General features: G+C 44.8%; 1 protein-coding gene and 1 non-coding gene across 3 annotated transcripts in view; one reads left to right on the top strand and one right to left on the bottom strand.

Annotated features, from left to right (window-relative positions):
* The first annotated feature begins 2550 nt into the window (after window positions 1–2550).
* The window catches only part of LOC103189376 (mitochondrial calcium uniporter dominant negative subunit beta), a 60148-nt gene continuing 45998 nt past the window's right edge, over window positions 2551–16700 (top strand). The window contains exons 1-2 of one of the 2 annotated variants that reach the window (XM_042338615.1): window positions 2551–2909; window positions 4146–4345. In XM_042338615.1, coding sequence (XP_042194549.1) covers window positions 4256–4345 — 90 coding nt within the window. In that variant the 5' untranslated portion in view covers window positions 2551–2909; window positions 4146–4255. Of the gene's footprint in view, window positions 2910–3994; window positions 4346–16700 lie in introns of those variants that run through there. The other variant, XM_042338610.1, reaches the window with a different exon arrangement.
* Window positions 15705–15776, bottom strand: trnas-uga. The gene has a single exon. It is a non-coding gene; the product is annotated as a tRNA-Ser (tRNA).

The following is a 16700-nucleotide window of genomic DNA, read 5'->3' as shown; positions in this document are numbered from 1 at the left end:
GAGCCCTGGTCACACATAGTCAGGATGTCGTTTATGACCTTGATCAGAGCAGACCTTGACCGTGTTGTGGGCAGCAAGGAAACCCGGTTTGGAAGGGTTCATGGAGGGAGTGAGAAGAGAGGAAAGAGTGAAGCTGGGAGGCAATGGCTCTCTCAAGGACCTTGGATAGGAAGGGGAGATTTGAGATGGGCCGGTAGCTAGATAGCTGTGACAGGTTGAGGGAAGGTTTCTTGAAGGTGGAGGTGATAGTGGCTGTTTTGAGGGGGGAAGGAACAGTGCCAGGTGACAGGGAGAGGTTAATGATGTCGGCGAGTAGTGGGGCAAGGAGGTGGAGCTGGGATTTAAGGAGAGGGGTAGGGATGGGTCGAGGGAGCAGATGGTGGACTTCATGGAGGTTACGGTGTTGAGGATAGAGGAGGGGATGACAGGTTCAAAGGTGTAAAAGGAGGGATGGGTAATTGTCGGATGGGTAGTTGTGTGGGGTGGGGGTAGGGAGGGGTTGGAAGTTGGGAGGGCAGTGGCAGCTGAGCGGATTCCCTCGATTTTGGACTCGAAGTCCAACATTTTCTCGCAGTGAGAGTCAGAAGAAAGTGTTATAAAATTGCAAATTCTTTTATGCCTTTTCAAAAAATGCACTTGCTTAATTTTGAGTTCAGCAACAACTCCTATCAAAACCTCTCAAAGGTTTATTAATGTGTGATTTGTAGATCTTGACCAATACTTCAGAAATGCTGCCTTTTGGGGACTATTATGTGTAAACCATGTGTAAATATGTCTTATTGTGTGAATCGTGCCTGGACACATCTATCTATTATCTGTAAATCATATGTGAATGATTTATGTATGTGTGTGTGATCACGTGTTATGTGTAAACCGTGCGTGAAAAATGATAATAATCCTTACATTTGATATAGTGCCTTATTACGTTGTCAAGACGTCTCAAAGCGCTTAACAGGATAGACTGTAAAGTGTAGTTACTATGTATTTGGTGGACGAAACATGTACACCTGTATTGTGCAAGTTGTGTAAACCATGTGCAAATAAATGCATAGGTACAGAACAAATTACAGATGCAATTAACATCCCATGAAAAGGGTTGCAGAATCGAAGCGTTCTGTATTTTAGCGCACAGATCGCCAGCAAACTTGGCACAGTACATTTTTAAAAATAGGTTTTGGGTGTTTTCTCCATTTCTGTGCGTTATGTTTTTGTAGTGCAACGCTTGAAGAGTTTACTGAGACATTAATCTGCTTGTTGTCAGTGAGATACCCAGCTGTTCAGTAACCTCTCAACTGAGATTAATTTTTCATAAATCAATCTCGGCATTAAACTGGAACAGGTGCAGCGCACAGCAATTCATGAATTCAAATCTGATGTCTGTCTAAACCTCTATGCTCCCTCTCGTAGATGATCTACAACCTAACACAGACCTGTACTTTCTACTGTACTGTACCAGGTTGACCCAAGGCGTGGTCGAAGAGGAGGGTTTTTACACAAAATGACTATAATTACAGTGCGTCAAGTGTGGTACGCACTGGTTATAGCCTGACAAATGAACAGGTGTGAGCTGATTTACTAGCGGCACAACGCGCATATTTTACTGACGCTTTATTTTCTAAAACAATTTTTTTAAATTCTAAAAATTGTGTGGCAATTTCACCCAGATCCAATTTTGATTTTAGGAATCATCCCCTTTTAACAGTGTGTTTTGAGGGATTGGGGAAGAAAGAAATGAGGCCTCATCTTTTTGTTCTGAAATGAAAAATCCGAGGGTCAAAACCAGGGTTGCCAGAAATTTAAAATACATTTGTAACCCAAAGCCAACCAGACACTGGCCCAAAAGTAAGCCCAATATTATGCATTGTGTCCTATGGGGCAGCAAAGTGGACAGTATAGGTCAGTGTTTTTTAAACTGTAAGATGTCTTCAAAGTGGGGTGGGGGGGGTGGGATTGTTTTGAGGATTTTATTTAGTCCTGGAGAGCATATTGGTTAGAGCGCTTGGCTCACAAGCGAGAGGACGCTGGTTCGATTCCCGAGCAGGACAAAATGTCAGGCAGGTTTCCTTACTCCACGCTCGGAACTCAGTTGCTCGTCGATTGGCGGATGGCTTTTTCGGGGGTAAATAATCCCTTCATTCTCTCTTTTTTTTTTTGAAACAGAAAGGATCATAATTTGGTCACTTCAATCCACGACCGTTTGTGGGTCACTGCGGCGGGCAAACGGCTGCCGCGTTTCGCCCACAAAACACACAGTCCTGTTCACCTGACGGCGTATGACTGCGAAGCGCTTTGAGAACGTCGCGAGGGCACAGCTCTAATAAGGCGCCGGGTCAGACGCCAGGATTATTACTCATTAGAAATTAGACCCCTGTCCCCAATGCTGTTTACCCCCCAAACCCCCCCCCCCCACACACACACACACACCTAATGCCACAACAAAACAAAAACACGCCCAATTGGGCGAGATCCCGCCCAAAAGAAGCCTCAAATCACACGTGTCGGGCGGCAACGCTCTGCAGCTCCCTCTAGTGGTGTAGAGTGGAAACAGCACAGGAGCTGATACACACCACACACACAGAGAGAGAGAGAGAGGGAAGGAGGTAATAAAGGTCAGGAGGGGAGGCTCTCAATGCACTAAAGTGTCTTGAAAACCCCCCCCAAACCCCCCAAAAAAGTGGAGAGATAAACAAACTGCAGAGATCTGTCCAGGCTCCTGGTTGCAAGGAGAGAGGGAGGGAGGGAAGGAGAGAGAGAGAGAGAGAGAGGAAAGAAAGAAGGTAGGAAAGAAGGGGTAATGTTTTGCTTAGTTGCAAAGATTTGAGAGAGGGAGAGAGAGAGAGAGGGTGTATGTTGCGGGTTTGTAAGGGGAGGAGAGGGAGACGTTTAGAGGACCTGGAGATCAAGTCCAGGTTTGGTGCCAGGAGCGGGGGGAGGGAGGGAGGGAGGGGGGGGGGAGGAGGGAGGGGGGGGGGGAGGAGGGGAGGGAGGGAGGGGGGGGAGGAGGGGAGGGAGGGGAGGAGGAGGGGGTAATGGTTTGTTAGTTGCAAAGAATTGTAAGAGGTTATTATTTTTGCGGATTGCAATCTTCACTCATCAGCAGAGCCGCCAGAGACACACACACACACACACAGAGACACACAGAGACACACACACAGAGACACACACACAGAGACACAGAGACACACACACAGAGACACACACACAGAGACACAGAGACACACACACAGAGACACACACACAGAGACACAGAGACACACACACAGAGACACAGAGACACACACACAGAGACACACACACACACACACACAGAGACACACACACACACACACACAGAGACACACACACACACACACACAGAGACACACACACAGAGACACACACACACACACAGACAGAGAGACACAGACAGACACAGCCACTGACACACACACACACACAGAGACGCAGCCACTGACACACACACACAGAGACGCAGCCACTGACACACACAGACAGAGACAGAGAGACACAGACACTGAGACAGAGAGACACACAGAGACACAGCCACTGACACACACAGACAGAGACACACACACAGCCACTGAGACAGAGACACACACAGACAGAGACAGAGAGACACAGACACTGAGACAGAGACACACACACACACAGACACTGAGACAGAGACACACACACACACAGACACTGAGACAGAGACACACACACAGACACTGAGACAGAGACACACACAGAGACACTGAGACAGAGACACACACACAGACACTGAGACAGAGACACACACACAGACACTGAGACAGAGACACACACAGAGACACTGAGACAGAGACACACACACAGACACTGAGACAGAGACACACACACAGACACTGAGACAGAGACACAGACAGAGACACACACACAGAGACACTGAGACAGAGACACACACACAGTCAGAGACAGAGAGACACAGACACTGAGACAGAGACACAGACACAGACAAAGATACACACACAGAGACAGACAGAGAGACACACACACACACACAGACACAGAGAGACAGACAGAGCCTCTCAGACTGGGGGGTGAGAGCGGCGCTGAGAGTCGGTGGACACAGTCGGGGAGAGAGAGAGAGCAGAGAAATAACTGCCGCTCCTCACCCTCTGCAGATTAGCCACAGAGAGAGAGAAAGAGAGAGAGAGAGAAGGAAATAAAGAAAGAAAGTGTGTGCGGAGCGGCGGCGGCACCGGGAGGGGAGGAGGAGAGGAGAGGAGAGGACATGGCCCGATGGGCAGCTCTGAGGCTGTCGCTCCCGATCACCAGAAACCTACTGCTGAGCTCCAGCGCCTCACCAGCACTGCCCCGGGGGGTGAGTGACCCACCCCATATACACCACACACACCCCATATACACTCCATATACACTCCCACACACTCCACACACACTCCCACACACTCCATACACACCCCCCCACACCCCATACACTCCCCCACACACCCCATACACACTCCATACACTCCACACACTCCATACACACCCCCACACACCCCCACACACCCCATACACACTCCATACACTCCACACACCCCATACACACTCCATACACTCCACACACTCCATATACACTCCCACACACTCCATACACACCCCCACACACCCCCACACACCCCATACACACTCCATACACTCCACACACCCCATACACACTCCATACACTCCACACACTCCATATACACTCCATATACACTCCCACACACTCCATATACACTCCCACACACTCCACACACTCCATATACACTCCATATACACTCCCACACACTCCATACACACTCCCACCACACTCCATACACACACCCCATATACACTCCATACACTCCACACACTCCATATACACTCCATATACACTCCCACACACTCCATATACACTCCCACACACTCCATACACACCCCCACACACCCCACACACACCCCCACACACCCCATACACACCCCCACACACCCCCTCCATACACTCCCCCACACACCCCATACACCCCATACACACTCCATACACTCTACACACACTCCATACACTCCACACACTCCATATACACTCCATACACACCCCCACACACCCCATACACTCCCCCACACAACCCATACACCGCATACACCCCATACACACTCCATACACTCCACACACCCCATACACACTCCATACACTCCACACACCCCATATACACTCCCACACACTCCATACACACCCCCACACACCCCCACACCCCCACACACCCCCACACACCCCCACACACCCCCACACACCCCACACACACCCCCACACACACCCCATACACTCCACACACTCCATACACTCCACACACTCCATACACACCCCACACACACCCCCATACACCCCATACACACTCCATACACTCCACACACTCCATATACACTCCATATACACTCCCACACACTCCATATACACTCCCACACACTCCATATACACTCCCACACACTCCATACACACCCCCACACACCCCATACACTCCATACACCCCTCATACACACCCCCACACACCCCATACACCCCCCACACACCCCACACACCCCATATACACTCCATATACACTCCATAAACACCCCCACACACACCCCCATACACCCCATACACACTCCATACACTCCACACACTCCATATACACTCCATATACACTCCATATACACTCCATATACACTCCCACACACCCCACACACTCCACACACCCCACACACCCCATACACCCCACACACCCCACACACCCCATACACCCCCACACCCCATACACCCCACACACCCCATACACTCCATATACACCCCCACACACCTCATACACACTCCATACACACCCCATATACACCCCCCACACCCCATATACCCCCCCACACACCCCATACACTCCATATACACCCCCACACACACCATACACACACCCCATATACACACACCATACATACCCCTACACACATCATACACACACCATACACACCCCTACACACACCATACGCACCCCTACACACACCATACGCACCCCTACACACACCATACACACCCCTACACACACCATACACACCCCTACACACACCATACACACCCTGAACACACACCTTACATTCACACCCTGTACACACCCCATACACACCCTGTACATGCACCCATACACACCCTGTACACGCACACCATACACACACACACCATACACACACACACACCATACACCATCCACACCCTTACACACACACCATCCACACGCACACCATACACACACACCATACACCATAAACATACACCATACACACCCTGTATACACACACACCCACCCTGTACATACACACACACCACACCCACACACACACACGCACCATACACACACCACATATCATACACACACCATATATCATACACACACCATGCAAACCACACACACACACCATGCAAACCACACACACACCATCCACACCACACAAACACCATTACACACTCTCTACACACACACACATACCATACACACTACACCCACAGATACCCACCATACACGCCTGTACACATATACACACACATACTGTACACACCCTGTACACACACACCATACACACCCTGTACACACAGATGCAGACTGTACACACAGACTGTACACAACATACACACCCTGTACACACACACACACCATACACACATCACACAAACACACCCACCCCATGCATACCATACACACAGTTACACACACACCATACACACACAGTTGCACAAACACCATACACACACACACACACACACAGTTACACACACAGCATACACACACAGTTATACACCATACACACACACAGACTGAACACACACACAGGTACACACACACACAGTTACACACACACAGAGACTATACACACACACCATACATATCCAGTACACCAACATACACACAGACTGTACACACACACAGACTGTACCCACACACAGACTGTACCCACACACAGACTGTAGACACACACACTCACAGACTGTACACACATAGAGACTGTGCCCACACACACACAGTTACCCATACACGCAGACTGCATACACATATACACGCAGACTGTACACACACACGCACTGTACACACACGCGCACTGTACACACACGCGCACTGTACACACACGCGCACTGGACACACACACACACACACTGTACACACACACACACGCACTGTACACACACACACGGACTGTACACACACGCACTGTACAGTTACACGCACAGACTACACAGTTACACACACGCACAGAGACTGTACCCACACACACGCACAGAATACACACACACAGACTACACACACACATGGACTGTACACAGTTACACCTACAGGTACACACACAGACTGTACACAATTACACACAAATGTACACACACACAGACTGTACACAGTTACACACACACACAGATTGTACACAGTTACACACACACTGTACGCAGTTACGCACACACAGAGACTGTACACAGTTATGCACGCACACAGACTGCACACAGTTACGCGCAGACCGTACACAGTTACGCGCAGACCGTACACAGTTACGCGCAGACTGTACACAGTTACGCGCAGACCGTACACAGTTACGCGCAGACCGTACACAGTTACGCTCAGACCGTACACAGTTACGCGCAGACCGTACACAGTTACATATAGATGCATTCCCCATTAATCACATACACACAGATACACACACAGATACAAACACACACACACAGATACTCACATATACTCACACACACACAGATACTCACATATACTCACCCACACACACATATACTCACACACCTCACACACATACATATACTCTCTCACACACAGATATACACATATACACACACACAAACATCTATACACACATATATATAATTACATATGCATGTACAAATGTGTATATATTGCATACAAATATTCATGCACACACAGTATAGGTCTAGGTACACACATATATATATATATATATATATATAGCTTCCAGCCTGAATACTATGCACACAACAAATACGTACACAGACTTGTAAATGATAATCATTCCATTTAATAATACTTATTGCATTTATCACAAATACTTGTTCATAATCACTCACACCATTATACTGTATATAGATATATGTGTGACATTGATGTCTGTGTGTGTGTGCCTAACACACAGAAACCCCCAGGTTAGCCACACCGATGCTGCTAACTTCTGGGTTTGTTCTCTGTTTGTGCCAGAATGAAAAGCAGTTGAGAAACTGCCTGACTCACACCCTGATTCACTGCCTGATTCACTGCCCAGGGCTCGCCCAGACTCTTGGCTTCTGGTAACGAAAGAATCCTCAGATTATAGTATTGTAAATTAGCAAATTAGCAAGGTGCCATATAAAAGGCTGTTGCATAAGATTAGAAACCACGGAATTAAAGGTAATATATTAGCAGGGATTAGAGAGTGGCTAACAGGAAGAAAAAGAGTAGGGGTGAACGGGTCTTTCTCAGATTGGCAGGATGTGACTAGTGGAGTGGCACAGGATCAGTGCTTGGGCCTCAACTATTTACAGTCTATATCAATGATTTAGATGAGGAAATAGAACTTAACTTATCTAAATTCGCAGGCGATACGAAACTAGGTGGGAGAGTAAGCTGTGAGGATGACACACAAAGTATGCAAAGGGAAATAGACAGGCTAGGTGAGTGGGCAAGAAGGTGGCAGATGAAGTATAATGTGGAGTAGTGTGAAGTTATTCACCTAGGTAGTAAAAATAGAAAAGCAGATTATTTTCTAGAGGGGGAGAGACTAGGTAGTGTTAGTCTTCAGAGGGATTTGGGTGTCCTTGTACACCAGTCACAAAAAGTTAATATGCAGATACAGCAAGCAACTAGGAAGGCTAATGCCATGATGGTGTTCGTTGCAAAAGAGTACAAGAGTAGGGAAGTCTCACTGTAGTTGTATAAGGCCTTAGTGAGACCGCACCTAGAATATTGTGTGCAGTTTTGGTCTCCTTATTTAAGAAAGGACATACACGCCTTAGAGAGAGTGCAGCGTAGATTCACTAGGTTGGTTCCTGGGATGAGGTAGTTGACCTATGAGGATAGGTTGAGTAAACTAGGCCTATATTCTCTAGAATATAGAAGAATTAGAGGTGATCTTATAGAAACCTATAAGATTCTTAAGGGTCTTGACAGGGTAGATGCCATGAGACTGTTTCCCCTGGTTGGAGAATCTAAAACTAGGGGTCATAGTCTCAAGATTAAGGGTCAGCCTTTTCGAACTGAGTTGAGGAAACATTTCTTCGCTCAGAGGGTAGTGAATTTGTGGAATCCTCTACCCCAGAAGGCTGTGGATGCTCATTCATTGAACATATTCAAGACTGAGATTGATAGATTTCTAAAGGATGGAGGGATTAAGGGTTATGGGGATAGGGCAGGTAAATGGAATTAGGTTAGAAGATCAGCCATTATCTTATTAAATGGTGGGGCAGGCTCGAGGGGCCGAATGACCTACTTCTGCTCCTACGTCTTATGATCAAATGTGGGGGAGTGGGGGAGAGCACAGCTTGAGAAGCTGGCCATAAGCCTTCTGTTAAGTTTCCTCATTTCAGTTTAATCCTGTTCCCTCTCAATTGTTTGTTCTTCTTAAAATCGTGTTTCGCTCTAGTGAGACTTATTTCCCCAGGAGATTGCTCCATCAAAAGAAAGGCTGGAGTCCTAACGTTGCTCTTCTTCAAAAGATGATTTGCAGCCAAAGCACCAATGAATTGTTGTGAAATGAGTGATTTGAATATTACATGCTGTGTATTACTTACTCATCACAGCCAGAATATTCGCATGGAAAATCATTTGTTTGTTGAAGTTGTTTAAGCAATGCAGAGCTTAATTAACCTTTGCTGCCTTGCAGCTAATATTATGATAGAGTTAGTATCAAGAGTATCTCCGTTCTTGGGTGTTGCCCTGTACGCAAGGTCACAATCCTGTCTGTCCCCATTGGGGAATGTTCTGAACTTCCCTCATGTTCCCGCACAAAAAAGAAGTCACTCCCATTATCCTTGCTGACAATCCCGCAGAGTGAATTGGCCATTCACTTCCCGGCTGTTTGTGGGACTTTTGCTGCATATGCAAATTGGCTGCTGCATTTGCCCACAGTCACTGCACTTTACAGCAAATCCTGTGAAACGCTTTGAGACATCCTCCCAGTGTCAAAGAAGCTGTAGCAAATGCAAAAAAAAAATGAAAAAGAGAAATTCAGAGCTGCTAACATCCAGATTTATGTTAAATGTTAATCCATATGAAAAAAAATTCCACTAGCATTACTTTTTCTCCAAAAGAAACCATACACCGTATACATAAAGAGCATTTGATCTTTTTCATCACCACTAAGGCAGCTCTCCTCTCTCTCAATTACATGTTTTATCTTGTGCAATATAACAACATAGGAATGGCCTGCATTCCCAGCTATTCCTTCTTCTCTTGGTGGATATTTACTTTCGCTTTACTTTTAGCTGTGAATAGAAGCATGATAGGGAGCAAAGAGTATTCTTGTTCTTTCTGCGTGTTAAGAGTTCCCCAATGTTACTGACAACGACAATGACAATTTGCATTTAGTGAAAATTTACCCTCGTCCAGGATAGTGTGTCGGAGTACGGCAATACTTTCCCAGTCTCTACCAATGATTCTTTCGAACTGGCCATTTGGAAGTTTGCATCTACTCTTTCTTCCGTGAGGAAATGTGTCACTTCCCCCTCTACATGCCTCACACCACAGCAGCTTTGTACCTCATGAAATAATAATAATAATAATCCTTGCATTTGATATAGGGCCTTATCACGTCAATGAAACGTCTCAAAGAGCTTCACAGAATATACTGGAAAGTGAATTGACTATATTTTGGGGGCAAAACGCGGCAGCCAATTGTGCACAGCAGTATCCCACAAACAGTTGTGGATTGAAGTGACCAATTTATTATTTTTTTTGAAGGATTATTACCCTGAAAAGGCAATCCTCCAATCAACTAACAACCAGGTTCCTACTTACTGCTAGGTAAAAAAGGTGTGTGGAATAAAGAAACTTGCCCAAGATTTCGCCCTGCCGGGAATCAAACCCTGGTCTCTCGCCTGCAAGGCGAGTGATCTAACCACTGAGCTACAGAAATCTCCAAGAGAAGTTTTGAATGCTGTCTCAAATCTCTTGCAATTACAGTATTGTGCTGTTTCTAAAACGAGTCCAATATCCTGGCATTGACCATCCCTCCTGGTAACTTATTCCAGCTGCTGGTTACCATTTGTGCAAAGAAATATTTCTTGGTGTGCCTTAAGCTTGCTCCTCACATAAGAATTAGGAGCAGAAGTAGGCCATTCGGCCCCTCGAGACTGCCCCGCCATTCAATAAGATCATGGCTGATATATTCTAACTCCACCTACCCGCCTTATCCTCATATCCCTTAATCCCTTTATCCACAAGAAATCTATCAATCTCAGTCTTGAATATGTTCAAGGACTGAGCATCTACAGCCCTTTGAGGTAGAGAATTCCATAAATTCACTACCCTCTGAGTGAAGAAGTTTTTCTTCAACTCAGTGCAAAAGGGCTTACCCCTAATTTTAAGACTGTGACCCCTGTTTATAGTTTCTCCATCCAGGGGAAAAAGTCTCCCACTATCTATTCTGTCGTGCCCCTTTATAATCGTATAGGTTTCTATAAGATCACCTCTCATTCTTCTATATTCTAGAGAATATAAGCTTCAAATGCTTAACCTATCCTCATAACTCATCCCCCTCATCCCTGGTACCAACCTGGTGAATCTACGTTGTGCCCCCTCCAAGGCGAGTACATCCTTTCTTAAATAAAGAGACCAAAACTGCTCACAATACTCTAGGTGCGGTCTCACCAGGGCCCTATACAGTTGCAGCAATACTTCTCTACTCTTATATTCTAACCCTTTTGTAACAAATGCCAACATACCATTGGCCTTCCTAATTGCTTGCTGTACCTGCAAACTAACTTCTTGTGACTGGTGTACAAGGACACCCAAGTCCCTCTGAACTCTAACACTATCTAGTCTCTCCCCTTCTAAAAAATAATCTGCTCTACTGTTTATGCCACCTAGGTGGATAACTTCACACTTCCACATTATACTTCATCTGCCACCTATTTGCCCACTCACCTAGCCTATCTATATCTCACTGCATTTTTTAAATGTCATCCTCGGTGTTTACTCTCCCTCCTAGTTTTGTGTTATCCACGAATTTGGATATATTAATAATAATAATAATCCTTGCATTTGATATAGCGCTTTTCACGTTGGGAGGACGTCCCAAAGCGCTTCACAGAACACACTGTAAAGTGAATTGACTGAATATTTGTGGGCGAACGCGGCAGCCAATTGCGCACAGCAATGTCCCACAAATGGTCATGGATTGAAAATGACCAATTTATTATTGTTTTTGGTTTTGGAGGATTATTAGGCGTGTGGAGTAAGGAAACTTGCCCAAGGTTTCGCCCTGTGCCTGGAATTGAACGCAGGTCTCTAGCTTGCAAAGCGAGTGCTCAACCACTGAGCTACAGGACTCCACTCCATTAAGTTCGATGTCCTCATCTAGATCTTTGATGTAGATTGTAAATAGTTGAGGCCCAAGGACTGATCCTTGTGGCACTCCACTTGTCACATCCCGCCAATCTGAGAAGGACCCGTTTATCCGTAATCTTTGTTTTCTTCCCGTTAGCCATTCTTCAGTCCATGCTGATATATTCCCCTTAATCCCATGGGCCCTAATCTTGTGGATCAACCTTTTATGCCGCACCTTATCGAATGCCTTTTGGAAATCTAAATATACTACATCCACTGATTCCCCCCTATCTAATCTACTTGATATGTCGTCAAAAAAATCTAAAAAATTTGTTAAGCATGACTTCCTTTTGTAAAGCCATGTTGACTCTGTCTAATCATATTGTGAACCTCTAAGTATCCCACTACGACATCCTTAATTAAGGATTCTAGAATTTTCCCTACCACCGATGTCAGACTAACTGGTCTATAGTTCCCCATCTTTTCTCTCCCACCCTTCTTAAATAGCGGTGTGACGTTTGCGATCTTCCAATCAATGGGAACTGTTCCAGAATCCAAAGAATTTTGGAAGATCAGACACAAGGTCTCCACTATCTCATGAGCTACCTCTTTTAAAATCCTAGGATGGAAACCATCAGGTCCAGGGGACTTGTCACTTTTTAATGCCAACAATTTCCCTAACACCAATTCTTTGCTAATGTAAATTTCTCTAAGTTGCTCCCTATCATTAGCCCTTTGGTTCATCTCTATTTCTGGTAAACTTCTTGTGTCTTCTAACGTGAAGACAGAAGCAAAGTATTTATTTAGGGACTCTGCCATATCCTTATCCCCCATTATAATTCCTTCTGTCTCTACCTGTAATGGACCCACTTTTGCTAGCCTGTTCCTCTTAATGTATTTATAAAAACTCTTACAATCTGTCTTAATGTTCCTAGCTAGCTTGCCCTCATAATCCATTTTCTCTTAATGAGCTTTTTGGTTTTCCTTTGGTCCCTGAAACACTCCCAGTCCTCGGGTTTGTTACGCTTTTTGGCAGTTTTATAGGTCTTTTCTTTTAGTTTTATACTTTCTCTAACTGTTCTAGTTCGCCACGATTGAACTGCTTTCCCTGCGGTACTCTTATTCCTCAAGGGAATATGTAACTGCTGAAAATTATGCACTACATCTTTAAACATTTGCCACTGTTGGTCTGTTGTCATATCCATTAATCTAATTCCCCAGTCTATCTTAGTTAATTCTTTCCTCATACCTGCAAAGTTAGCTTTATTTAAATTTAAGACCCTTGCTTCGGATTTGACTACATCACTCTCTAACTTAAAACTAAATTGTATGATCACTCTGCCCTAGAGGAGCCTTAATATCTATATTACCGACTCGCCCTGTTTCGTTACACAAAACAAGGTTTAGGATGGCCTGTCCCCTAGTTGGCTCCTCAGCATAATGTCCCAGAAAGCTATCTCTCATACATTCTATAAACTCCTCTTCTACCCTACTTTTGCCGATTTGCTTTTCCCAATCTATGTGAAGATTGAAATCACCCAAAATCACTGTATTACCTTTGCTACAGGCTCCTCTAATTTCTTGATTAATACCCTGCGCTATGCTGTGATAACTGTTTTGGGGTCTATAAACTCCTACTCATGTTTTCTGCCCCTTCTTATTTCGATCAACATCCTGATCCGGTCTGTGCGTTATTGAGCTGCTGTGTGGGCATATCTGAAAGTATTGTTCTTCGTACTGTGGTGCAGAACCTATGTCATACCTAGTGATATTTCAGTATGCTGTAACTCTTGTGTTGAATTATGATGCACAGTATATAAGTTGCACTGCAGTGATTTTCTGTTCATTTTGTTGTTCCAGTGTGTGAATTGTGTACGTCTCGTGAGTGATATTGTTTTGAGGTTCAGGAACACTTAATTTAAATATATTGGCATTAGAACCCTTTAAATGTAACTGATAATTCAGCAACAACAGTGCAGTTGTAATCAGACAACAAATAACAACTTACATTTGTATAGCTCCCTTCACACAGCGTGTCGAAGCACTTTTCAGGGATGGGGTTAAATGCTAAGCAAAGCAGAAGGTAGCGTGGGAGGTGACCAGAGGCACTTAAATAGGTATGTCTTCTGGTAGGATTTCTAGGTAAATCAAGTGGGAACGAGGCAGAGGAATTGAGGCAGGCAGTTTCAGAGATGAGGGGCATAGTGGCTGAAGGCACAAATCACTGCAGGAGCGTGAAGTTAACCCGGGTATTGTATTGCAGGTTAATTAGCAGACTGCGCTTTTGTGGGATTTTCTTCCATGTTTAACTTTAAAGACTGGATTTTTTCCAGTTTCATAATGTTTCCCCGTTTTTACCAAACGCATCATCTGATATTTTCCTGTGTTAGACAGAATGTAGAGGAGCAGATGCACATCAGTTGCTGTTGTTGTAGTAACAAACACTCATGTTACTGAAATATCAGAGATAGCTTTACTGGTGTAATTTTATGCCAAAATAACTCTCGACAGAATGTTTATTGGGTGCCCTGTCTGAAATTCTAATCGTATGTTACACCATAACAGGTTTATTTTCCAAAAGCATACAACTTTTGAAAAATAAAAAAAATCCTAGTGAAACAGCAATATGTTTTCCAGTGAAAATTTGTAAGTCTCTCTCTTGGACTGCGCTGAGTTAGCTGATCTCATCCAACTTCAACACTTAGGATGCGACAGTTGGCGATAATATTTCTGGGCCAGAAGGAGTAAATAATATGGGCAGGACTCCCTATCTCAGTGACACCTGCTGGGACATGCACATGCATAGATGTCTGGTGAGGAAAGGTTTGAGCTCGACATTCTCTGACACTTGTTGCCTAGCTTCAAGAGTCGATAATAATAATAATCTTTGCATTTGATATAGCGCTTTATCACGTCTTCGAGATGTCTCGAAGTGCTTCACAGAATTATACTGTAAAATGAATTGACTATATTTTGTGAGCGAAACGCAGCAGCTAATTGTGCAAAGCAGTGTCCCACAAACAGTAGTGGATTGAGTGACCAATTTATTATTTTTTTTGAAGGAATTATTACCCCTGAAAAAGCGATCCGCCAATCGACCAACAACCGGGTTCCTACTTACTGCTAGGTAAACAGAAGCGTGTGGAGTAAGGAAACTTGTCCAACGTTTCATTCTGCCGGGAATCAAACCCAGGTCTCTCGCTTTCAAGGCGAGAGTTCTAACCACTGAGCTACAGGATGCCACTCGGCTAAAGTACTGGAGTGCTGTCAGTCCCTGTGAGACCATACTTGAGCCAGAGTTGCTGCCTTCCATAGAGGAGCAGGTGCACATTGGTTGTAGCAACACGAGTATTACTGAGGTGTCAGGAACAGCTTTACTGATGGAATTTTATGCCAAAATAACTCTCGTACATTTAAAACAAAATATATTTATCTGTCTTCACTGGTCCGTCACTCCAACACTTTCCTTCTCTTTCTCTATATCTTCGACTTGCTTGTCCTGTTTCTGTGTTTCTTCTCTCCTCCAGTTTGGGAATCTGTAGAATATTAAAATCCTCCCTTTAATTAGCTGCAAAACGATTCCAAAATGCCATTTGCATTAAGGACAGTCAGATAGTGAACACTACATGTTACCCAGTAACACAATTAGAGCAACTTAGTCAAATTGTGTATTTTTGGACTGATCGTAGAGTGCATTGAGCTTGTGGATAATTTGGCTGCACTGATAAAGGGTAAAAGTGGCTGAGTGAGGATCAATAAAATAAGATGGAATAAGTTGCTGAATCACTCTGGTAATATTGGTCATGATGGTACCATCCAATTGATATTTGATACGTTTTTATACAGAGTCATTGGCCTCGATATCAGTTCTTGATAACTGAAGAAGAATTTTTATTGTACCTATCACTTTGAAACTTCTCAAAACAGTTCACAGTGATGAAGGTCACGCAGAGTTTTGTGACTGCTGTTTTGTGCATAGAAACGGTGCCACGGGCAGCCACAAGGTGAATGGCCAATTAACCTGGAGGATTGTTGGATAGGACACTGAGAGGAAGTTCTGTGCATAGTATGGTGGGATCTTTAACATCCACCTGAAGGGCAAAATAATAATAATAATAATCCTTGCATTTGATATAGCGCTTTTCACGTCGGGAGGACGTCCCA

Source organism: Callorhinchus milii, unplaced genomic scaffold, assembly GCF_018977255.1.
Source record: "Callorhinchus milii isolate IMCB2004 unplaced genomic scaffold, IMCB_Cmil_1.0 Scaffold1, whole genome shotgun sequence".
Classification (NCBI taxonomy): domain Eukaryota; kingdom Metazoa; phylum Chordata; class Chondrichthyes; order Chimaeriformes; family Callorhinchidae; genus Callorhinchus; species Callorhinchus milii.
The sequence above is the reverse complement of the archived record's forward strand: the minus strand, read 5'-3'. Positions and strand labels throughout refer to the sequence as shown.